Here is a 25,148-nt window from a genome sequence, read left to right on the forward strand (position 1 = left end):
GAATTAATGAATTCTCAAACTAAAATTCTAATTTGACCCCCCCCCCCCAAAAAAAAAAAAAAAAAACTTCAGAAAACACATTCAGTATGAGTTTTACATGAAAAACTGGAGGGAAATAGCAGGGGAATTTTTGGGTAGACTATCACACTAGATCTCATGCAATATTTAGTGAAATAAGATGACTCTGCCTGAGGCGCCCCGACAAGACTTTATTCAAGAAAATGTGAGTGTCAACCCGGAGGAGACAACACAAAGCACTAATTAGGCCTTGTAGGTTTTGCTTGTACAACAAGTGACCTAAATATGCTGCCGGGATAAAGAGAATCTTCACCCAAAAAATACAAAATCTGATTTTCCCAAACATGAAGTCACAGTTTTACTACATTCGACCTGCTCCGGCAGCTCCGCTCAGACTTCAATCCCAAGATGACATGCAGGCTTTTCCTGTCCATCACTTCCAAGAGTTTCAACAGTTTTCTCTCCATCAGCTGTCAGTCAAGTGCCACCCCAGCATGACCCGCCTCCAATCCATCCCTCAACGAGACATCAGAGCGCTACACTACATCACCACCTCCAGTGTCTAAGCTCCAGGCGAGTCTCCTCCACAAGCACCTAATTCATAAGCCACGTTTCCTGAGGTGACCCACTTCCTGTCAGGGTCTATTCCGCCTCTTTGTGATAAATAATTAATTGCACTTCAAACCGCTCGTCTCCTTCCTTCCTCACGTAGTCGCTCGCTGCTGATTGAAATGATGGCTACGACCTTGAGCGATCAATTGAGACCTTTGCTCAGGTCTGTAAGTCGCCGCTCCTCAATTAGCTTCTTCATCATAACCAGAAAGATGTATCAGGAACTGCCAGTTTTTGAACATTTGCAATGTGTTACCTTCAGAACTGTTGAACAAAGTCATGAAATCGCCAGCATACTGCCGAACTTGTGAAAACAAACATTTTAAATATACACAATTTTTAAGACAGTCTTCCATCAAGATACAACAGCTGGATTATTTTTTTTATTTTAAAAATGGCTGTAGTTTGCAGTGGAGTTACTGATATCCAGTTACTTTATTTACCTCTCTGAGAGCCAACATATTTGAAAGAGCTCAGTATGCCGCAGTGCTCTACAAACAATAATCATAGTATTAATAAACAGTTTTACATGAAATCTTAATAACCGTCTCAATCAAATATGAGCATTATCTTAGTCTGTTTTTGGTCTTATTCGTGTCCCAAATGTTTTGACTGTTGAATGAATGTTCAACTTGGGTTCTTTTTTGAGCAAGGGAGCCCTCTGGTGGCTATTAAGCGTATTGAACAAGAACAATCAAACACGCTATTCTATTTATTATCTAAATAAATATTCGTTTAGTCTTCTGCTAAATATTAAGTCCAAAATAACGTTTAAGAGTTATTTTATAATAATGTTCCATTTACTAGTGTAATTTTTTTAAGCTCTCGGCTATGGCACCGGAAATGGAGTCGTTGCCTAGCAACCGAATGCCCACACTAGCGATAGCAACAAGTCGTGTGAGCTTCGACGCATGCATTTTACGTATTTTCAGTGTACTTTTGTCGCTTTTACACATACACTCACCTACAGTATATATTACCTCTGAGTTCAGTACAATGGCAGGCAAGAAGAAAGAAACTACTTTGCAGGTATAACCAACAGGTTATTTCAATAGACACAAACAAACAAAAAACACGTTTTCACTCACAGCCATGTGTAAGTTCTACTTCATTTTTCTGACATTGTTTTGCCTTTTCCCCCTCACTTCAGATTTCCGCCACTAACCAAGAGCAATGGGAGGAGGTTCTTGCAACAAAGGGTTTAACAGGTAAGAACTATACACTTTACTCCATTTAAATCTATTTATAGAGTGTCTCACACAAGTTTGAGGTGGTCGTTAACGCACCTGTCTTCTATTTGAACTGTAATTTAATATACTCTGGCGACCCCGAGTGGTAACTATGGGAACCGCATCCCTCTTCTGTTTTGTCTCCACAGTGGTGGACGTGTACCAGCACTGGTGTGGTCCCTGTCGTGCTGTAATCAGCCTCCTACGAAAAATCAACAATGAAGTCAGTGACGACCTGTTACATTTCGCCACAGTAAGCATTTCAGCGCGTAAACAAGGGATGGGCAAACTTATATGTTCAATTGAAATTAAAGTTTTAAAAGTGAACAGATGGGGTAACTCATTCATAGATGGGTTGGTAAAGTAGTTTGAAAGAGAATTTAAAATATGCGAACCCGTTTATTTTAATTACTATATTGAAACAATTCATGCTAATTTTTACATGTTGTGATTTGAATCAACTTAGTCACTGCCAATGAAGGCTATATATGCCAATTTGTTTAATATATTAAAATATATTTTTCTGATATTTTATTAACTAAGTTAAGTGACTCGCTGGGACAAGCCCTGACAGGCAAGCTAAAAAAATATATCACAATATAATAATAATAATATAACAATGAATATATATTTTAATGAACCAATTTTAGGGAAAATAGTATAATTAGTACAATAAATATTACTGGATGTGGGTCTGAATAAAGAACGGAGTGGGCTTCATGTGGTGCTCAAGCAATACTTTGCACATCCTTGATGGAAATACTTAAAAATTAGAATTCACAATGGAATGCCTGAAATTCCCTTTGTGCATGTGTACAGGCCGAGGCAGACAGCATTGATGCTCTGGAGAAGTATCGAGGGAAATGTGAGCCCACCTTCCTGTTCTATGGGGTGAGTCAGACTCGGTGTTACTTTAAAGGGTCTTCTAATGTTATTACTGTGTACGTGCGTGCACTCCAAGGCTGACAGCATTGATGATGAGGGTGAGAGCGAACGAGAGAGAGAGAGAGAGAGGGAGGGATGGATGGAGGGAGAGTCTTATTTTCTGTACTTTCAGAGGATTTTATTGGAGGAAGGCATCAACTTGTACAAATGCATTTTTATAACAATATGAACCATAATTTTATTACTATTGGATTTGTTTCTATTTCATACATTATTTTTAAGGCAACATGGTCGTTTAGTCACAGCTGCCGGTGCCGCTACTGTATTAAACAAACGGTAAGGTGATGATGGTGACACCAAGTGGGCAAAAAATTGCTTGCAGCTGAAATGCATATTTTGTATTGGTAATATGCAAAATATTTTGTTGTGCAAATAATCTTTGGGATGATCAGTAGAATAATTTATTTGATAGGCCCAGCCCTAATAGGAAAAGGTGAATAAGAGTGTGGGGAGGGTCGTAAAGTTAAAAGATGTTTATAGATACTGCATACTTCAGATTTGTATCTGTTGCGGGGTGAAGTTGTGGCACATAACCCCTATGATAAACGACGACTACTTGTGTTGAGTGTTCCAGGGTGGCGAGCTAGTGGCTGTGGTGCGCGGGGCCAATGCACCTCTCCTTCAGAGGATGATCGTAGACCAACTGGCCAAGGAGAAGTTAGTGCTGGAGCACGGCGGTCAACGGAAAGTGGTAAAATGGACCGCAACATATACAGTCAGTCACATAATGCTCAACCCAGGATTTATTTAGGTTTGAAATCACACTCAGATGTTCCACTGTAGGGATGTGTAAGAGAAACGTATTCATAGTTTGTCATTAAATCTGTATTAAATACAAAAGGAACATATTACACTGTATGTCGATAAGAGAGTAGTCGGCAAGTACACCCCCTCCAGGGGTTGACTCCTGCTAATTATTAAATGTACTCTGCAGGTCGTCGATAATGATCTTGCAGGTGGAGAGAAGATAGAAGAGCAGGGGGCCTATTATCATCATCATCATCATCATTCAGAGGATGGAGAAAGTCTAATAGGTACTGTAGAAATAATCCGCTCTTGTTTCATCCTTGCACTGACATGAATGCAGCTAATGCAGGGGTCTGTAACCTGCGGCTGTGGAGCCACAGGTGGCTCTTTTGTCCTTCTCCTGTGGCTCTGTTAATCGCAAAAAAAATATATATATATTTTTTTTGTGTACATATTTAACTTTACAAAAATTAATAATTGAATATTCAAAAATGGTCTGAGTTAAAAAATAAATAAATAAATAAGTTGTCAGAATAAGAGATGAAAGGTAGATGAAAACATTTTAAAAATGACCTAAAAATGTAAAAAAATAATTAAGTGATCATAAAATGTCCATGAAATTGCCAAATATATTAGAAATTAGATTTAAGAAAAGACAGTAAAGAAAATGTTAAAAAAGTAACTATAAAAATGTCCAAAAACAAAAGAAGAAATCCCCCAAATTACCATAAAATGTCCACAAAATTGCCAAAAATGTCAGAAATTTGACAGAAGTCTAATTTTTTTTGAAAAATTACCCAAAAAAAGAGGAAAGGTAGAAGTAAATGAATTCGTATTGGATGCCGCTGTCATATTTTTGTGTTGTGGTGCAGCTCTAATGAGCTCTTGGGCCCTCATTACATTACATTAACACTGTTTCCTTCATCACAACCTTCAAATGTTTTGCAGCTCCAGACACAATTTAGGTTATGGTCTTAACGATAGCACCTGTTCTTAATGGCCATCATTCGCTGTTGCTCAAACTGTTCTCCACAGTTCCTGCCAGCAAGTCCTACACCGTGGCCATCATCAAACCCGATGCCGTTGCTCACGGAAAGGCTAATGACATCATTATGAAGGTACACAAGGACTCTGATCCCCCACCTGGCGTGCTATTTTGCCACCAGAAATTCATTTTGCTGTCACCAACGTAGATACAAGACGCAGGGTTCGAGATCCTGGCCCAAGATGAACGCACGTTGACCGAGGCCCAAGCGCGAGAATTTTATCAGCACAAAGGCGCAGAGGTGCGGGTAGAGCAAATAACAGGAAAAGTGAAATGGTTTAACGCTACAGTATATTTCCATAATTTAGTAGTACATCGCTCACAGCAATTGTCTTCAAACATGTATAATGTAGTTAGAAGCAAAACTCTTAATTCACTTCATAGGGTCTTTAAATTGAACAGTACTAATTTTGTACAATTTGTATTATATTACATAGTATCATGGTTTAGTATGGAGTGATGTAGGAATTAACATTATTTTCTCAGATTGTATTTTATGTTAATTAGGGGTAAGGAAGTTGTTGGGTGGGGCCTTTATTTTTACAAATCATTATCTAATTTGACATATTTTAGGTAGCTATATTGAATTGAGTTGAATACATGTTAGTACCCACTTGTGCAAATTCTATACAGCAAAAAGCAACCGTAGAATTTTTTTAATAAACATTCACAGGGGAGGAAAATCTTAAATCCTTCAATTTGTCTGCACTATATCATGCGTCTACAGTCTGTACATATTTTCTCTAAAGGGCTTAAATCCAGCTGCTGGCTCAGCAAAAATCATTTTGCTTTGTGGGCAATTTGTAAATCGAGAAAATCTTTAGAGATTTGAGCATTTACTTAATATGCCAGAAAGAGTATAGGCATCATTTTCTTGAAATATTGATGTATACTATATACAGTGCAATGAAATAAAGACTGGGGAAAAAAGTCCTATAATTCAATTCAAAGTTTAACGCAAATCATGCATATTAATCACATTAAAATACTTTTCAGAAGACTTATTTGTGACCTAATTTCTACATTAACCATTTTGATGATGTAATCTAATTCCTTGATGGTAAAATGGGATTTTCATAATGAAATATTTCATTGTGTGAATTAAATCTGCACAAATTTATTTTTGTTTATTATCCTAAAATATTCTTATTTATTAAGTTTGCACCTGCACAAAATCTCAATGTCCAATAATCGAGTTATTTTGCTCCATGTCTGTTCTTGCCTCTTGTTTTTATGTGTGTATTCAACCTGTAGGACTGTTTCGAAGACCTGGTGCAGTTTATGTCCAGCGGGCCCTCACACATTCTGGTGCTCTCTCAGCTTGAGAACTCGTCCGACGTGGTGCAAACCTGGCTCCGCTTTATCGGACCCGCAAACATCGAAGATGCCAAGCGGGAAATGCCAGACTGGTGAGATGGTGAATATCGTATTGAACTACAATCACTCTTGACAAATTATCTTATTTCAATTCATCCATCCATCAATAAGCTACTTAGTGGTGTGCCATGAGGTTTTTCTAAGATAAATATGCCTTAGCTCAATAACAATTGGGAAAAACACAGGTGCAGAAGATAGTAATTAAACTCTACTAGAGAGTACATGCACCAGTGTGGAAGAATGTCAGCCTTCCGCTCTCTGATCAGAGACACCCATACGTCATGACGCTCCTCCACGGGCCGAGCACCAGCCGAGCCACCATCTGCTCTTCTCTTATTTCCCTCCCCCGCCCCATCCCGGGTGCCGGCAGCTTGCGGGCGCAATACGGCACGCGCACGCTGTTCAACGCCGTGCATGGCAGCGAGGACAGGGATGAGGCCGACAGGGAGCTTGCCATCTTCTTCCCTGATTTCAGCACAGCGCCGAGAACGGCGCAGGATGCGGAGGAAGAGCGTGTGGAGAGGACGCTGGCTCTCATCCGGCCTGGCGTTGCCAGGGAGAACAGAGGTGGGGTCCGGGCCAAATACACAAGCACATTTCTATGCGTGTGCTTGCAAGTATACACACTAAGGTGGTGGTTATAAAAAAAATGGATTGGCAGCTACACGTCACACTACACTACACAATACCAACGGTTTGTCTGCAATACAGTAAACAGGGGGACACGACAGTCTTATGGCCCCTTTGTTTACACAACAAACGAGTGTCCCAAAGACGTATTTCATTTTTTTTTGTATGTTTTATTTTTTTTGCTAGAGCACACAGAAGGCTTTGATGCAGCCTCTCAACTGCAGAGAACGGTTGAAGAAATTGTAGTTATTACAAAAACGGCCAGCAGGTGGCAGCAGGCAAAGGAGATCAACCAGGGCCATGTTGAATGAAAAAAAAAAAACAGATTTGTGAATAATGATGAAACTTTGCTATATTCTAATGCTAATTGCTGCAAAACGGAAACCGATAGAAAAATGCTTTTTTTCCCTGATGAAAGAAGATACTTTCTTTTGGTAGGTTCCATGTATGGGACAATATTCTGTGGGCCTTGCAAAATCTTGTCAAAATCCAGGATAACAGCTGTGAGCAAAGGGGGTTGCTTTACTGAAAATGGCTGGGAGTGAATGAGTTAAACATTTACATTTCAAACTCATTTCATTACCCATTATAAACGGCCAACAGTTGATTTGATTTTGGAAAAATGTGCCCAAGATGTGCAAAGGTTTGCAAAGATTAATACAAAAAAGTAAAAAAGTTATATAAAAAAATATTGTAATAAAAATGTTTAAAAAAAAATAAACATTCATTTACACGATCCATGGCAACAACAGGCAACTAACTGGTTTACTCATACTAACCTGAGCTCTCAAAAGCCAACTCCTAATTCGCCGACAAACACGTCACTCACCAGACCAGTCCCTGCCTTTAAAGGCAAACATACAAAGTCATAGATAATAGAATGTAGATCGGTGAGGACAGTGACTCCAAGTAGATTTTCACATTTTATCGTTTTAGGTTTAAAAAAAAAACCACGACAATTTATATCTGATTATTCAATGTACTATTTGGTTATGGGATCAATTCAAAAACTATTCAAAAAACTGCAGCTTTAGTATGCTTCCCATAAAAAAAGACAATTGCCAAGCAATAATATGACCCCCACTGTTTGTTAGCTTCAGGTTTTTATTAGCCACTGAGTAAAAATGTATACACAAGAGGTGAAGACTCTCCAACATTTTGTAAAAACTCCTCCTGAATATACAAACTGAGAATATGTGAGGTTCAATGCACATTATTTTCAAATACAACATAATCCTGATATTGAAAATGGTGGATGATTGTGTCAACCTTCATCTTTTCTCTTTTTAATGTATTTTATTTTAGTCTTCACGGCACTAATAAAATTAACATTTGATGTGTGTGTTGTTTAAAGAGGAGATTGTGGCCCATATAAACAAGTCAGGCTTCATCGTGTCTCTCCAAAGAGAGGTGTCACTGACAGAAGATCAAGCCAGAGAGTTTTACACCCATTGCAACGAGGACGACTACTTCCCGGCACTGATGCAAAGCATGACGAGGTAAATGGAGCACGATTGTGTCAAATATGGATAATTTGTTGACTCACCATGTGCATGTCCATACAGAGGGTCAGTGCTCGCTTTGGTGCTTACTAGAAAAGATGCTGTACAACACTGGAAGAACATGCTCGGTCCTTCTGATCTTAAAAGAGCCAAGGAGGAGGACCCTGAATGGTGAGATAAATGCTTTTCATTCACTCATATAAACTCTGCTTTCTTGTCAAGCATAAATTATTAAAAAATAAATAAATATTGGCCTAACCTGGTATAATGGAGCCTTTACGGTCTTGCACAAAGGTTCCTGGGGTGTTCGCCAACTGACTCTTTGGGGGATTTCAAAACAAATTTCCCATAGGCTTTATTAGGAATAGTTGCAAATCCACAGAAAGCCAAAGAAAAACACACAATTGATACTTTGGTGATCACTGAACTAAGCTCTTGTGAGGTATTGAGTCTCAACTTTTTTTTTCCCCCAGCGGGAAGGGGGGCCAGTATTAAGAACAGTTTAAAATAGCAGTCACTAGAAAGCAAAACAAATGTCAGGAAAGGCCTACTAGAACAACTGAACTTTATTTGGAAATAGTAAAAGTCACTTTAAATATTGGCAGGTGTGTCACCTCATTTAACATGACTTTGAATGTGATCAGTTAACTTGGCCACATTCGCAGTTAGGAGGGTGTGTACACTTGTGCAAGCACACTATTTTAGCTTATTTGGACTTCCCCTCCCAAATAAAAAAATCTGTATATCACATTTGAGTTTTTACATGTCTTTTCTATGCTGTAACGTAATGAAATATGACTTAATTGTAACCATGACGCTGCCTCCTGTGCGACTCCTAGTCTCAGGGCTCGTTTTTCCGTGGAAGGCGATCCGCTCAACCAGCTGCATGGAAGTCAATCTACTGAGGAGGCCTCCAGGGAAATCAGCTTGTTCTTTCCCGTGCAACAAACACTGGCTGTCATCAAACCCGACGCCGTGGACCAACACAAAGGTTCAGTATTAAAAAAAAGAATTAAAAAATGTCACGTTGCTGGCATGTTTATAGAAGCTGACCATTTCCCGTGATGGCTCCCCTACAGACAAGATTTTGGAGGAGATCCGCAACAGAGGATTCTCCATCAGTCGAATGGAGGAGAAGCTTTTCTCCAGAGAGATGGCCGAAGGATTTTACAAGCAGCACAGGGAGCGGCCTTTTTTCAGCCAGCTGGTGGAGTTCATGTGTAGGTTAGTTGATCACCCCCCACCCACCCAAGAGAAACACCCCCAAAGGGGGCATTTGGCACTGTCACAAGTTTTTAAGCTCTCTTATAAGCAGCAGCAAGCTAGCCTCAGGCAGACAGCCAGGAAGTCGCTGTTTTTTTTTTTTTAACAGCACATTTAAGTGTGGAATCATCTTCCGCTTCAATGACTGTCTCACACTCATTCCACTTAGCTATTACACAACGGCTCAAATAGAACGGACTGGGATGTGAGCACAGAACGCTTCAGACTTTGGCGTCTTTTCCCCTCAACATCATTCCGAGTAGTGCACGATATATGGGACTTGTTCTACTACTGTTATTTAAAGGAGACATTATGCTCACAAACACATTTGTAGAAATCGAGCCAACTATTCGTATACTGGTCAAACAAAAATGCACATGTGAACCGGAGCTAATGCTACAGTGTAAAATTGAAAGCTGTCCATGTGACCATTGTGCCTTCTTGTTAGTGGTCCCAGTGTGTTGATGGTCCTGGAAAAGGAAAACGCAGTGGAGGAGTGGAGGGCCGCCACGGGTCCCACAGATCCCGAGCGGGCAAAGGCGGAGTATCCCGACTCTCTGAGGGCCCGCTTGGCCTCCGACGTCCTCCGCAACTCTGTGCACGGCTCGTCGAGTCAGAAGCACGCCCAGGACGAGATCCAGTTCATCTTTGGGGAGCAAATTGAGCTCACTGACACTTTAGGTAATGACTTGATATTCATTAAGGTTTTGTTTTTCATTGCTTAAATATGTTTTGTACCTACTTCTTATGCAGATAAAGACACAAATGAAGCCACTCCGGATAAACATCAGCAACAATATGAAGGTATATGTTTGCCATTATGTTAATATAAACGTCCTATAGTAACCTCATTTGTATGATTGATATTATTAATTTGTACTATTGAAGGTAATGCCAATGTTATTTGAAAGTACCGTTTTTAGAATGAATTGTAACTGCTAATTATATGATTTATCTTATATAATCATTTTAAATATAATGATTTACACACAGAAAAAGTAATAATTAAAATGGTAATTTAGAAATAATTGGAAAATAATTTTAAAACGTTAACATGTTTGAATAATACAATAAAAATATCTGTGGTAGCTAATTTGAGAAACAAAATACAACTGAATATGATATGGACATTTAAAAATGTTCAGTAACACATATACATTTTACATTTATGAAGTAATGATAAAATGAATTTAAAACAATCAATTTTAGAAACAATGATTTTTTAGAAAAAATATCTATTAATTTTAACACCAATTAAACTGAATTTAGTAATTTAATTTACTGATACCAGTAAAATAAAAAATGACCACTCAATTTTAAGCAAATACAAAATATGCCCCAAGAATCATGTACAAAATGTTTGTCATTATTTTTAACCCCTTCAGACCATAGATGATTGCAGCAAAGATGACATATTTGCGTGTGTGAACCAATAAAAACACATCATTTGCATGATGTCAACACTTCTGGCTCATGATTGGATCCTAGCTAACCAATCTCAATTACAAGTTGATTTGCATGATGCTCATGTTAAAAACGTTGCATATAAGCTTGGTAAGTTTACAACACGTTACAGCCATACTATCCTGGCCTCCACTATGATAAAACATGATAACCCAAAAATAATAATTCCATGTTGTTCTTATGTGGTAATAGAGTCAAAATCAGAAAAAACAAAAATTGCCCAGCAGAAAAAAATGCAGGTCTGAAGGGGTTAAAATAAGAACGCCCGACTATAGAACTAGCGGTATATAGAATTCTGCAAGAAAACACTACTCATAGGTAATTGACACAGCCAGGGCGATATTGAAATAATATATTTATTATTCTGCTTGGAGTTGTACATTTGGACGCACATTTGTATGTACTGCACATGTAATGATGGTAAAAATACCTCATTGTTTTCTCCTGTTTTTCAAATGACAAACAGGAATCAGATCCTCGCGGCCCAACAACTGAAGTGCATAACACTGATCATCATTGGAACACAAGCTGAAAATGGCTCCTGAACTGCTTTAAACTTGCTCCCCCCGTTTAGAAGCAAATGTGGACAACAACCCGTCAACTTGCAGTATTCGGTTTCACCCGGTCCTTACTTACTATGAACATTTATTTTGCTTTTTTTCTCTCGGGGAAAGCAAAAAAAAAAGATTGATCTTTAAGTCAGCCATGATGGTTTGCGCTGAAAACGAAACAACCTTTTTTCTTAACATACAAGTTGAATAGTCTTACTGGCCTCCTGCATCCACGTTGTTGTCCTCATTGAAAGACCTCTCAAACATATCGGCGATGCTCCTTTGATTGGGATCCTACACAATTTCAAATAATGTTATACACTGGTTTTAACATGACCTCCAAAAGCCTCAGTAGCGCCCCCCCTGGAAAGTCACGAACCCCAATTTCATCAAACAAGATAGCAAATCAAATTCTCAAAGACACATACCAGAAACTAAAGAGGAAGTCATTCATTCTAGAATGGAAATAGAGTACATTTTGCTTACCTTCGAGTGGAACTGTGCTGTCATCGCATTGGCTGAGAGGTTTGACTCGGACAGGCCGACCTGCTCCAAAACTTTCATTTTCCCTTGGATCATTGGCCTGGGGGGCGGGAGAGGGGGACACGTCAGAATTCCTACACTCTCCATAGTAATCTTGATGGTTGTCATACATACCACAGGTGGTCATCAGCTGTTCCCTTGGCAACCAAGTAGTGAATGTTCACGTTGTTTGTTTGACCGATGCGATGGACCCTGTCTTCAGCCTGGATAAGAACCTGCCACACAAGTAACCGAATTAAGCCCACAAAAAACAAACAAACAAACAAAAAAAAAATCTGATGTATGATTTTATCAGCAGTCCTTACTCCGGGGTTCCAGAACAGTTCAGCGAAGATGACTAAATCGGCGGCGTGCAGAGTCAGGCCCATGTTGGCGGCGGTGATGGACAGGATGGCCACACACGTCTTGCCCGAATACTGAAACTTGTCGCAAAGACGCTGGCGCTCACTCGATGGCGTGGAGCCGTCGATGCGAATGAATGAGACGTCCTGTTGAGAATGTTGACACAAATTCAATTTTGTATAATTATTGACTTAAATTTAAACTTTTTCAAGTTTAAGGTATATTCATGTTTTTGTTCCTCATATCACAATTTTAGGTTGGTAAAATTACTAAAAAATTTTTGCAATATCAAAACTTCAGTCACTAATCAGTCAATATTTTCTTTTTTTGTCTTTTTTCTGTAAATCATTGTTGCAATATAAAATGATTCCTTCTTTCCAGTTAAATCACTTTTCCTCATTTTAAAACTTTCAGCTCATGAAAACCAGCTCTAATAAATTACTTTTTTTCCCCCGGGTAATAACTTTTTTGGGGTTATTTACAATTTCATTAATTTATTTTTTTATCATCTATCCAGTCATTACAATTGCTTACTATAATTGCACTATTTTCTTGAATATTCACATATTTTAATTCTTTTTTTCTATTCTTTCTTGGACCGAGCTTTTTGAATACGGAATAATATTTGTCATACTGTAAAATTGTTTTTAGGCTCCAAGACTATCTTCTCATAATTCAGACTTTATAGTCGTATTGATTACTGATGACGCAGGGACGCATGGGTTCAGTTGAGAATGTGAATGGTTGTCTATCTCTATATTGCTTTGCGACTGACTGGCGACCAGTCCAGGGCATAGTCTGACAATCAGCCAAAGTCCGCTGGGAAATGTGCCAGTTCCCTGCTGTGGCTCTGAACAGGACAAATAATATAAAACATTGACGGATGGATGCTTCTTATCAACATGGGCCGAATACTCTGTTGCAAGAGCGTAAAAAGACATTCGGAGAGTGTTTTTACTGTCCAGCGCTTAAATATTTGATGTGATGATGGTTCAGACGGCTTTGGAAAATTCCGCTTGGAGTGTAAGTTAATGGGATGATCTTAAGTGCACTTTCCTGGAGCGAAGACAATCATGCATAGTTTTCTCTGATCTGTACTAAAACGGTAGCATGGCACTGTTATGGCTTTAAGGAGAGTTTGGGGGACTATTACTAGAATTGAATGAACTGCTCCCACCATCACTGCCAATAACCCCAATCATACACTCCTTAAACAGTGTCTGAACTCAAGAGTTCAGTTTGCTGCCTTCTCTCTCTGCCTGATTACTTTTATCGCTCACCTTCTTAACGAGTTCACCAGTGATGTGATCCAGGATTAACTTGTGATGGGCAAACACCAGGAACTTCTCCCTGCCACACTCCAGCATGTCTTTGATGTACTCCCTGTCAGTGGTAGGAAAACATTTAGGTCTTTATTTTCTTCACATTTCACAAAAAAAACAAAACATTTTTAAACAAAGTATTCGTGAAAATACTAATATTTACTATGTTTAAAAAGCTAAATTGTCCAAACGGTGTTGCACCTAACTCATGGTTGATTAACTCATTCACTCACTTCCATTTTCACTGAAGCAACCCCCTTCACTCCCAGCTGTTTTACTGGATTTTCACTGATTTTGCAAGGCCCACAGAATATTGTGTTGTATTGCTATAAAAACATGGAACCTACCAAAAGAAAGATTAGAGTCTCTTCTTTCATCAGGAAAAAAATGTATATTTCTATCTGTTTCCGTTTTACAGCAATTGGCATAAGAATATAGCTAAGTTTTCATCATTATTCACAAATCTGTTCAGAACTGTGGGCAAATGAGCTTTTTTCAACATGGCCCTGGTTGATCTCTTTTGCTCTGCTGCCACCGGCTGGCCGTTTTTGTAATAACTACCATTTCTTCAACCGTTCTCTGCAGTTGCGAGGCTGCATCAAAGCCTTCTTTATGTTCTAGCATAAAAAAATTTATAAATACGTCTTTGGGACACGTATTTTTTTATAAATAGACTGTATTTATATGTTTTTGGGAACAAATGAGTTAATACGCTGTCTCAATACTTTTGTCCATTTCATTATTTTTTATTTTACCTTATTTTAATATACTACATAATTTTACCTCATCACATTCAATCAGGTTTAACATTTTATTTGAAAAATATACGCACGTAATGGCTTGCAGCTTGGCTTCAGCTGTGTAGTTGTAAAAAATGAGGAGGGCTTCTTTTTCATCCATTTTCTGAAACGGAGCCAACAAATGTTGCAAGAAAAATAACTAGATGCATTTCAAACCACTGAGAAGAAGGAATACTGGAGCATGGCGTACCAACTCACATTTTGATGTTGCCTGGCTAACTGCTTGGCGGCGGCCGACAGAGCCGCCTTGATTTTGTTGCTGACCCCGTCGATGGTCACCGTGACAACCTTGCGCTGTTTGGAGGGAAGCTGCGAGAGGACGTCGGACTTGAGGCGCCGCAACATCAGACACTCGGCCAGCATCAGCTTTAATTCGACCAGATGGGAGGAGCCCGAGTAGTCCCAACCCCAGGTCAGCTGGATGAAATTGGGGAAAGCGGCATACATGCATAATATTCATTTGAGCATGTTTTGTCCCCATTCTAATCAAACTCAGCAAAGACCCAATGTATTAATGCATGAGGCATTACAAAGAGAAATGTTCTTAATATTTTCCTTATAAATAAGTTAGATTATATATGCCGAGGGTTGCTAGAAAAATGGATGGCAGGGCTGCAAATGGCCCCGCCCCGGGCTCTTCCTCTCAAATTGAATCCACAGGACCAAACAAATATTTGAAACAACCAACAATTCTCTATCAGCATGCGAGTAGTTTGTTACCTGTTTGGCATCACAGTAGCGCAGCCCAAACTCGTGGAAGCGTGGGAATAGCGAGGGTCTGACAGCCAAGATCTGTGTGTAGAGTTCAGCGGGTCTGGACATGGCAGGCGTCCCCGACAGGAGAATGACCCGCTTGGCTGTCTGAGGGTTAAAAGATAATAAATGTCATTAGTAAAACATACAGCTTAAATCAAATGTTTGGAAAAAGGATAGTAATCTTTTCCTCAAGTGCCCATCACTATTAAGTATAACATCTGTACATTTTAATGACTAAATGGAACAATTTAAATGAAATTTTTGAAAAATAATTTAAAATGGATAATGTAGCCAAATGCATGTTACTATTTAGTTTGATTTATGTAATAAAAATATACATTAAAATAAAATCTAAAAAAAAAACAGGAAAGTACATTAATTTAATGAAATTTCCAATATTTTTTTTGTAGAATACATGTAATATAATAATATATTTTCAATTCAAGTAAATAGCGCAGATGTACATAATGAAGTCTATAAACCAAACCTGTTCAGTGTAAATGAAGATAAAAGACAAGCACCTTCAATAATGGCAAAGCAGCTTTACAACGAGCCGTCTTTATGTTCTTGAGAAAGTGAGACTCATCCTGCACAGAAGGAGCAAATATATATTTTTCCAAGTCTTAATGCTTAAACCAGTAACTTCTCGACTTCATAACACTCACCATGATGAGGACGTCAAAAGGATTCCCTGGCAGTTGCTTGTCCATCCTGCTTAGAAGGTCGTAGCTGATGATGTTGACCAATCCTGCCCGCAGGTTGTCTTTGGCCTTCACCACCACATTGACGCTGTCAGGACTCACGGATGGGAGCCAGCGACGGAAAGCCTGTTGGACAAAAGGCAGCATTTTCTCTAATAGTTGACGTCCGTTTAATAGCAGGAAAAAAAAGTGGGGGGAAATAGGTAGTAAAGTAACACGCACTAACAAATTGAAGCTATTGTTCAGACACTAGCATAGCCGCTGAGCCATTTTGAACTGTGTTGCTTACCAAAACAGCAGCACCTATGGAGGCAGTCCGTCAGACAAATTCAAGTGTCTTTGAACTTTACCCTTCACAGATGATCTCACCATAAGTATGTACCATCATTTTCCATTCATAGCCGGGGGGATTTATTCGCTCAACTGCAGTGCAGAGGAGGGAGCCACTTTTAGAATAATCATGAACATTTTACATCAATTTTAAGTTGTCAAAATAGCACTTTAAATAAGTTTAAAAGTAAAGCTACGACAGAGAACTGAAGAGAACAAAAATTTTGTGGCTGAATCTTCCTGACCCTTATTTGACTTGTGCTACTTTTCCCCCATTCCCTGTTGTCGTGTCGGTGCTTGGTGGCTGATTTGGCCAAAGGTGCACAGCTAACAGCTACGATAAGACCCAAGTCGATCTTTACCACATCATCTGACTTTACCCTGCAGCAATTCCAACTCCTGATTGGGAATGCGCTTGATAACCATTTAAGGGGCAGGCTGAGGGAGGTCTTGTCAACTGCCTGAAGACAGTCTCCTCGAAAAATGCTGTGCCAGTGGCTTGTTATTGCTGCTTGGAGATAAGCACAGTAGAGTTTCGGTGGGGAGGGAAAAAAAATAGGAAGGACCGTCGACACAAAATGTGCGCTCTGCATGGAAACAGCTAGGAGATTTATGCTAATGTCAATCATGCAAATAGATCTGTAAATATTAACAATGGTAGACAAAAATATTCACAAGTGTCACTTTGAGAAGGTCCTGTTCCTGTTTCTTTAGCATAGAATGATTGTATTGTTTTAATAAGCTGCCCTTCTGTTTTTTTTGTAATTCGGAAATAAAAAAGTGTGTGTGTGTAGGGGGGTGCAGGGGAAAAAAGGTTATTCAGTTATTTTAAATTGACATATCTATACATATTAATGATAAACATTAACTCATTCAAACCTAAAACCGTATAAATAAATTACTTTGTCCTTCACTCCCAAAAACGAACTTATACTGTTTTTATGTTTTGTTTTTTTTAAATGCTAGAGCATAGCTTTGATACAGATTCTGACATGAAAAGGTTACTTAAAGCAATGGTAGTTATTACAAAAAACGGCCAGCAGGTGGCAGCAGATTATAAGAGATCAGCCAGGGTCATCTTGCAACAAGCTCTTTTTCCCTGTGTTTTCAACAGGTTTGTGAATAATGATGAAACTTATATATTCTAATGCTAATTGCTGCAGAACAGAAACAGATACAAATATACTTTTTTTTCCTGATGACAGACGAGACTCTAATCTTTTTTTTATAATAGAGCAGAATATTCTGTGGACCTTGCAAAACCAGTCAAAATTCTGTAAAACATGCCAACATTTTTATGTGCACCCCTGACTTTTGAGCAGATCACAACGATAAAGTAAAGGCCTCTCCCAAAGGTGTATTTATTTATTTTATAGCTACCTCGGCCCAAGTGAAGCGCACAGAAGACGGCGCCACCACCAGCACAGGCCACTCCTTCCTGTAGTAGGCAGCGATGCAGATGGCCTGCACTGTCTTCCCCAGGCCCATGTCGTCAGCCAGGAGCAGGCGGCCTTGTTTGGACACCGCATATCTGCAAGGAGACGGTTGAAACTTGACATGATTCGGTCATCTGGCCGAAATTGCAAGCTTCGGAGAAAATTGTGTATTTCATCATCAATTTTGAAGATTTTTCCGGTTATTTTTTATTACCCTTAATTTATTTCAATGGGCGTCAATTATATGCACGTTTTTGCTATTTGCGGGTGGGCCCAGTCCTGATCACTCGCAACTGGCAGGGCTCCACTGTTATTATAAATGGTATAAATCAAGTCATTATTGTTTTTTATTAATATTCAATATTTGATTAATTTTAATTTCTTTATAACAAAAGATATAGGCTACATTTAGCACAATTATAATTCACATATCGCCGCTGTCATGTGAAAAACACTGAAGTCCTTTTTCTTTTCTTTTTTAAATATTTTTGGGATGTCTGCATTCAGTTTCATCCCATAAACATAAAAATTAGAGCTGTCAAACAATTAAATTTTTTAATCAGAGTAATCACATTTTAGAATTTTGATGAATCACAATTAATAAAAAAAAAAAGGCTTTTTTATCAATATTTTTTCCCCGCCAAATTTGAAGAGCATCGGTTATGTGTTAATTCTTTGGACATTTAATGTTATGAGGACGTCTTTAAAAAAAATGTTGATCCACTGCCCACGCTCAACCTCCTCTTTTTCTAATCAATGAATTACTTACAAAATTTAAAATGGGGAAAAAATGACCCCAATATTTTGACATGAGCAATTATCCTAGACGTCATACGCAAACATTTATTAAATGCTTTACTTTAATGCATGTCATTATGTTTATTGCTCAAACAACCTGTGCTACCTTAAACGTAGCCATCCACTGTCACGATAAAGGATAATTAATTCATGATTAATGCGATTTTTTTGTGATTAATTAATCAGTTAACAGTAACTTTGACAGCACTAATAAAAATGTAAAAAATGTAAAAAAAAATTGGGTGTTTTTCACAGGACAGCCACCATATATTTGTGTAAATATTTAATAAGACTACATCATAAATTATTCTGAAAACGACGTTACGGCTACTACAAAAGAAGCGCTAACGGCCGTCCACAAGCACCTACTTGACTCCTTCCAACTGGAAGGGCATGAGGCTGCTTGTGATCACGGGGTCAACGCAGGACAGGTCGGCCTCAGGGACGTCCAGCTTCTTGGCTTGAGGGCCCTCGAACCTGGCAGAAAAGGCCTGGACCACCGCCCGGGGAAGAGGCTCCACCTCCGCGGCTGCTATCCCACCGAGGAGCTCCACTGAGAATGCAACGCGGTGCGATTACACAAGATGGCAAATGGTAAGAGAGAGATTAACCCAATGGGAAAGTAAAACTTACTCAGTCTCTTGTAGTCCTCCAGTGAAAAGCTCCATTTCCTTGTTTTCATGTCTGCAAAGATTTAATGATGACATCACCACAAGTTGTTTAGTTGGCCTGGGATGACTCAATGAGTAACCTCCAAATTAGTCCACTGGCTGATATCTGTAATTATTTGGTTTATTTATTTATTTAGACTATATTCATTAATTGTAGCTTAGATTTACAAAGGGCCTTTTTTTTTTTTTTTAATGTATTTGTGTAATTTAGACAGATGCTGTCCAGCCATAGATATACAGTATATAGTCCTGTACATAGATGATATTAATACCAATCTGGTACCGTAAGATTTTGTCGGCATTTGCTTGAATGCTGCAATCACGTCGACATGGTAACCGATATCAACCTCAAATTTGGAGGGCGATACCATGACGCACTGGCCCTGGATGTCAGCGCCCGGTTTCTGCCAACCGTTGCACAGCTTCAGCAGAGCGGTTAGCGCGGAGCCGTCTTGAGCTCGACTGGTCAGCGCCGCCATGTCCAGTGCCTCCGCGCCTTCCAGGGGCCTCAAAGACACGGACGGGATGGATGCTGCCTGGGTCACTGCAATGGAGTTAGAAAAAAAAAAAAAAAACACAAGTTAGAAAGGAGCAGGTGCTGTGTTGTATAGTAACATTATACTTTACTGCTAAAACACACTTAGCTGTTGGTAGTCCTCCATGCTGAAGTTCCACGTCTTGTTGGCAGGGTCTAATGGAAAATAGAGGATCCTCGGGTGATGATAGAGTTCCGTTGTTCCATTGGCGACATAACCCAAATTCGTATGAAAGTCTAAATGTGACTATTAACACACCAGTAGTTATAATTACAACATGGCATCTCATGTGAATATATATATATATATATATATATATATTTTTTTTTTACTTTTGGTTTTCACTGTTCAGACAGACGCCACATTACTCAAGTCCATTCTGTTACATGCTAAATAAAAGTAAAATGTGTGGCAAGACTGAATGGGAAATTGTCAACAATGTCAAGTTACAAAAAAAAAAAAGAAAAAGTGCCATATTCAAGAGAAGCTTGTGTTTTGAGATTTTAACAAATTTGGTTGAAAAAACCCCAACACATTTTCAAGACATAATGGCATGATCATTTATCGGTATGGAACTGTAGTACTTGCACTCGGTCTAAAAAAAAGATGTCTGTAATAATACCTAATAATTTGAATAATTCACATTTTAGATTAATTTACATAAAATCTTGAATCCCTTCTTAAGGTGAATGCCTATGTTTTTTTCATAACGTCTATCTATGTGGCTATTGTGTGACTGCAATTTCCTTAAAGAGGAAGTCAACCTTAAACACTTCTTGACAATAATATGTTATATGTGACCTCACTAGTCTAAATATGACATTCTGATCAATATTATATTTATGGAATATGAGTTATGCAACAAAATCCAGTCGTCTTTATCCATCTCAAGGGGCGGCCATTTTGCCACTTGCTGTTGACTTAAGATGACGTCACAGTTGCTCAGGGTTCAGGCAACGACCAATCACAGCTCAACAGTTTTCGGAAGCTGAGCTGTGATTGGTTGTAACCTGAGACCTGAGCAACTGTGATGTCATTTTCACTCAACAGCAAGTGACAAAATGACCACCTGCCATTTTTGTTGATAAAAACTGCTGGATTTTGCGGCTTAAATCATATTCCACTAACACATTATTAACCGTATTTAGACTAGTAGGGCTGCATAGACCACATTATTGTCAAGAATTTTCATGATTAGCATGATTAATAAACTACATAATTTTCTTTCCATTGGCCTTAAGGCTGCAAATGTTATGTGACAGAAATCTGAAAAGAAAAACAAGCAAAAATGAGCATTTCGGATGTGAAATATTTAAAAGGCACTTTAGCCAGTAAGCAAAATCCACTTTGTGGTATGTACCCAAACAAGTGGTTGGTGCCACCCTAATTATTTTCATATATAAAAGCTGCACTGCACAGATGTCCATATTACTGAGTGTAGGCATTATAAATTGGATTTATGTGGCCACAAAGAGTATTTGGGTGTCAGCTCAGAGCCAAGGATTACGTTAGGCAACATATGTCATCTTTTGGCCTGGCGTTGCTAGCAGTTGGCTTGCGTCCGAAAAAAAGAATATACGAGTGGTCATAATGTCCAATGGAGCAAGGGATATTAAATTTTTATTTACGTGCCGTACTTGCACAGCCACACTGATCAATATAGAGTAAACAACTGTTTTATTATCGTTTAAAAAAACACAGCTGAGCACAAGGTTAACACATCCATCATAAATTATTCAACTGCGTATTTACATTTTACAAATAGAGAGTGAGTTTTGAGCTTATAGCTGAAAATCCTCAATCAGGCAGTACAGTATTGAGGAGGACTAAATGCAACAGTCCTTAAATGGTTCAGGTCCGACTTCGAGGACAGGAGTTACTTTGTGACCATTGGAAGTTTTAAATGTGATCGGATGGACATGGCGTGGAGTCCCTCAAGGGCCAGTCCTTGAATCCCTTTCGTTCAGCCTGTATATGCTAATGTTGGCTATCATGGCTATGCAGACGATAAACAGCTATATCTATCAATGTCCCCAAGTGACGACAGTTTACTTAACTCATTTGCTCCCAAAAACGAATAAATATGTTCTATTTTAAATGTTTCAAAGACTTATTTATACGTTGTTGGCTTTTTTTTTGCTAGAGATGGCTTCGACGCAGCCTCTCAACTGCACAGAACGGTTAAAGCGATGGTAATTATTACAAAAAACGGCCAACAGGTGGCAGCAGAGCAAAAATAGATCAACCAGGGCCATGTTGAAAAAAAGCTAATTTACTCACAGTTCTACATTGATTTGTCCATGTGCTAATGCTAATTTCTGTAAGGAAATTGATAGAAATATACTTTTTTTCCTGATGAAAGAAAATACTCTATTTTTTCTTTTGGTAGGTTCCATGTTTTTATAGCAATAGAACACAATATTCTCTGGGCCTTGCAAAAATCTGTCAAAATCCAGTAAAACAGCCAGGAGTGAAGGGGATTGCTTCTGTGAAAATAGCTGGGAGTGAATGAATTAAGGTGCTATGTCACTGTTGAAAACAAATTAATAACAGGATGAACCAAAATTTCCTTCAACTAAATCAAAACAAAACCCGAGTTACTGTAATTGTTTTGGGGTTGTTGTTTTTTTAAAAAGCACCTCACAGTCACAGTTTAGTCACGGGTAAGCAACTGCATAATTCTGAGAGCTGTCGCTAATATTTGGGTTTATGTACGCATAGCAACATAAAGCTAGAAGTATACACCAGGGAAAATGGCCGCCACAATAATGAAGTGTTGGGGGTGTACGTGCTTGTGCTCTACTCTCTACTTATCAGCATACTTACCGTATGTCTTGGACGGGATGGACTTAAAAACAGCAATGAGCTCTGCGTGGTAGCCCACCTCCACCCTGAAGCGTCCATCAGTGTGAGGCACACATTTGCCCCAGGTGGCTATAGCAGGCTTCTTAGCAGGCACGGTCTTTAATGTTGTCAAGTCTGAGGTGGGTTTGTTTGGTTGTTTGTAGAAGGAGCCCAGTGCTGCACTGCTGGGAGAGGGCTGTTTACAACTGAGCTGAGCAGGCTTCGCACTACTAATGCTGCTGCCAGTGCTCATCGCGGGCTGGTTGACGTGTTGGCGCTTGGCTGGAGGAGGTGCATCTCTGGCCGATGTCTACGAGGAAAGACAGCCTTTGAATTGAATTAGTCTTCAAAAGGCAACCCAGCACTTACTGTAAGTGGGAAGGAGTATTAGTGCCGCATTGAAGAAAAAAAATACAACACTACATTAAAGATGGAAATAATCTTGCATTAAAGTCGGAGGTTATATTTTGAGGTATCGTTGGAACATTTCAAGAGCCAGTCGTATCTTTTCAAGATTAAAATTGGAACGCAATGCGTTTAAAGTCATACACTGAAAAAAGTGTCTATTTTGAGAAAAAAATTATATTTCTACGAGAATATATTTATTTGTATACTTTTGAGATGAAAGCGATACAGATAATAATTTGCTGTAAAAATATTATTTCTTTAGATTATCATTTCTGATTGTAATCTAAAAAATATACAGTAGTCTTGTAAAATTACAACAACAGTAGACCCCCCCCTTACACAGATTTTCGGTTTTATTTTTTTATTATTATACACCCAAGCCCCATGACTTCCATGAAAAACACACATTTAATGTTAAGACTTGTTTTGGGTTACAAAATATGAATATGAATAAGAATGAATCTTTTTTTTTTAAATTAAAAATACACATTCTTATTAGATTTAAATTTAGAGAATACTATAATCTAAAAAAAAAAACACAATTTATGCATTTATTTTTTTGCCATGCAAGCTATTACTATAACATCTCTGCCACTGGTGAAAGGAGACTTTCAATCATTCCTCTTTCATCTATAACCGCTTCAAACTCCAAAATGGAATAGGAGAAAAGGATTTCATTGGTTTGTTATGTTATGTACTCTATAAATAAAGTTGAGTTACTCCCATAATATTTAGACTTTTTCCTAAAACATTTCATCTTTATTCTCGCACAACTGATTGTAATCTGCAAAAAAAAAACTTTCATATCAAAAACCTATGATTGATCTCCAAATTATATATTTTTTCTTCTCCAAAACTTTCCACAAATTTCCATCCTCATTCTAAAAAAGGACAACTTTTTCCCATAAAATTTAGACTTCAAGTCTAAACTCCACACATCTTTATATTAGTAAAATTAGGCCTTACCTTAAAACCTTTTTAGCATGAAAAATAAAATACACATTTTTTTTACACAAACTTTATCATTTTAATTAAAAAAAATATGACTTTTAAACCAAAATATAAAACTTTATTCTTGTAAAAATTATGACTTTAACCTAAAACGATTATTTATATCTCAAAACTATAAATCTATTCTCATGAAATTACTTTAATGCCATAAATATGATTTCACCCCCCACCCCCTTTATTGAAAAAAGAAAATGACTTCAGTACTTTTACAAATTTAATTTCTTGAAAATAAACGATTTTGTTTGTACTTTTTTGGGGTCCAAAACTATACAACTTTTTCCAAGCCATATATATTTTTTAATCTAAAAGTATGATTTATTTGAAAATATGGCTTTTTTTTTATTAACTTCTTACTCCTTTTTGTAAATGTTACAATACACAACTTTATGTAAAATGGTGACTTTAATCTGGACTATTTCTTTTTTTCTCATTGTGAGCCTAAATACTCGTTGGTGTCCTCACCAGTGTTGACGAAGAGAATCCATTGCCAAACGCTGTGTCCTTGCAGTTACCAATGATGTGTGCCTCTTTCCTGAAAGGCGAAACAAACAGCTTCGGTGCAGATGATGCGCTTGGGTTCGGTGGGCCAGGCGCGTTCTGCCCGAGCCTCTGGGCTCTCCTCTCCAAAGCTTTCCGTCTGTTCTCCTCGATCATTCGCTGCTGCTCAGCTGTCAGCGTCGTAGACATGACTGCCTTCGTCCCGACTTCACTTAGCACTCAGCAGCGAGACGGTGGCCTCATCTGGACTGTCGGGTGGCAAACAAGCTAGTGTTAGCGGCTAACGACGCTAGCCAACGTTTGAAAAGATGGGTCCAAAAAATCGAATTGCGCTACCTGGATGTAAGTGACTGTTTACTTGGTGGGATAACAATCAAAATATGTAGTAAGGTCGTCAGCAAATCCTGTCACAGGCGTGTAAAGTAACTTTGCGAGCTAGTGGTGGCAACTAGTTGAGTAGAGGATATTTCGTAGTGCGTATCTGGCGCGCAGGATGTGACGTAAAATAACAAGTCGGCACGTGGAGGCGCGCCTCAAATACTTCCGTATACATACAGTGCAGGTAAGGTAAAGGACAATTTCACTGGCATAGATGGATGATAAATGTAATCTAGCCACCCATTTTCTGGGCTATGGATATTTTATTCATCCTTTGTCCATCTGTCAAGTAGATTACACATAACTGCATGAAAAGTACTTCCTCAGAAGACTTAATTGATATTTGTGTTTAGATGAGATGTGCATAATTTAACTTAGCCTCCTGTCGCCA

The 25,148-nt window shown here is 38.5% G+C and overlaps 2 protein-coding genes across 2 annotated transcripts; one reads left to right on the plus strand and one right to left on the minus strand.

Moving 5' to 3' along the window:
* The first annotated feature begins 1,507 nt into the window (after window positions 1–1,507).
* On the plus strand, window positions 1,508–12,654 carry LOC144060980 (thioredoxin domain-containing protein 6-like). The gene is made up of 17 exons (XM_077580975.1): window positions 1,508–1,659; window positions 1,781–1,838; window positions 2,009–2,112; window positions 2,679–2,750; window positions 3,379–3,495; window positions 3,739–3,838; window positions 4,587–4,669; window positions 4,745–4,837; window positions 5,851–6,005; window positions 6,344–6,540; window positions 7,958–8,102; window positions 8,169–8,276; window positions 8,945–9,096; window positions 9,185–9,329; window positions 9,817–10,049; window positions 10,122–10,172; window positions 11,299–12,654. Exons 1-17 carry the CDS (start codon window positions 1,627–1,629, stop codon window positions 11,325–11,327), a joined length of 1,875 nt encoding a protein of 624 aa, XP_077437101.1. The 5' UTR covers window positions 1,508–1,626; the 3' UTR covers window positions 11,328–12,654.
* smarcal1 (SWI/SNF related, matrix associated, actin dependent regulator of chromatin, subfamily a-like 1) lies at window positions 11,175–25,000 on the minus strand. The gene is made up of 18 exons (XM_077580973.1): window positions 24,716–25,000; window positions 24,344–24,627; window positions 22,445–22,772; window positions 19,723–19,773; window positions 19,366–19,626; window positions 19,045–19,095; window positions 18,781–18,964; window positions 17,558–17,708; window positions 15,812–15,973; window positions 15,668–15,733; window positions 15,111–15,251; window positions 14,589–14,807; window positions 14,423–14,493; window positions 13,549–13,651; window positions 12,232–12,414; window positions 12,041–12,141; window positions 11,870–11,966; window positions 11,175–11,677 (listed from the first exon to the last, which is right to left on the minus strand). The coding sequence occupies exons 2-18, from the start codon at window positions 24,566–24,568 to the stop codon at window positions 11,597–11,599; spliced, it is 2,475 nt and encodes an 824-aa protein (XP_077437099.1). The 5' UTR covers window positions 24,569–24,627; window positions 24,716–25,000; the 3' UTR covers window positions 11,175–11,596.
* Window positions 25,001–25,148: the final 148 nt, after the last annotated feature.

This window comes from Vanacampus margaritifer, chromosome 11 (assembly GCF_051991255.1).
Source record: "Vanacampus margaritifer isolate UIUO_Vmar chromosome 11, RoL_Vmar_1.0, whole genome shotgun sequence".
Classification (NCBI taxonomy): domain Eukaryota; kingdom Metazoa; phylum Chordata; class Actinopteri; order Syngnathiformes; family Syngnathidae; genus Vanacampus; species Vanacampus margaritifer.

What these genes read in the sequence shown, in the direction of transcription:
- LOC144060980 (XM_077580975.1), top strand. Translation starts at nt 1,627, where the DNA reads ATGGCAGGCAAGAAGAAAGAAACTACTTTGCAG. An exon ending in ACGGCGGTCAACGGAAAGTG is followed by an intron (nt 3,496 to 3,738) that starts GTAAAATGGACC and finishes TGTACTCTGCAG; the next exon opens with GTCGTCGATAATGATCTTGC. An exon ending in CGTTGCCAGGGAGAACAGAG is followed by an intron (nt 6,541 to 7,957) that starts GTGGGGTCCGGG and finishes TGTTGTTTAAAG; the next exon opens with AGGAGATTGTGGCCCATATA.
- smarcal1 (XM_077580973.1), bottom strand. Translation starts at nt 24,568, where the DNA reads ATGTCTACGACGCTGACAGCTGAGCAGCAGCGAATGATCGAGGAGAAC. An exon ending in AATGCCGACAAAATCTTACG is followed by an intron (nt 19,096 to 19,365) that starts GTACCAGATTGG and finishes AAATCTTTGCAG; the next exon opens with ACATGAAAACAAGGAAATGG. An exon ending in GGAGGACTACAAGAGACTGA is followed by an intron (nt 18,965 to 19,044) that starts GTAAGTTTTACT and finishes TTGCATTCTCAG; the next exon opens with TGGAGCTCCTCGGTGGGATA.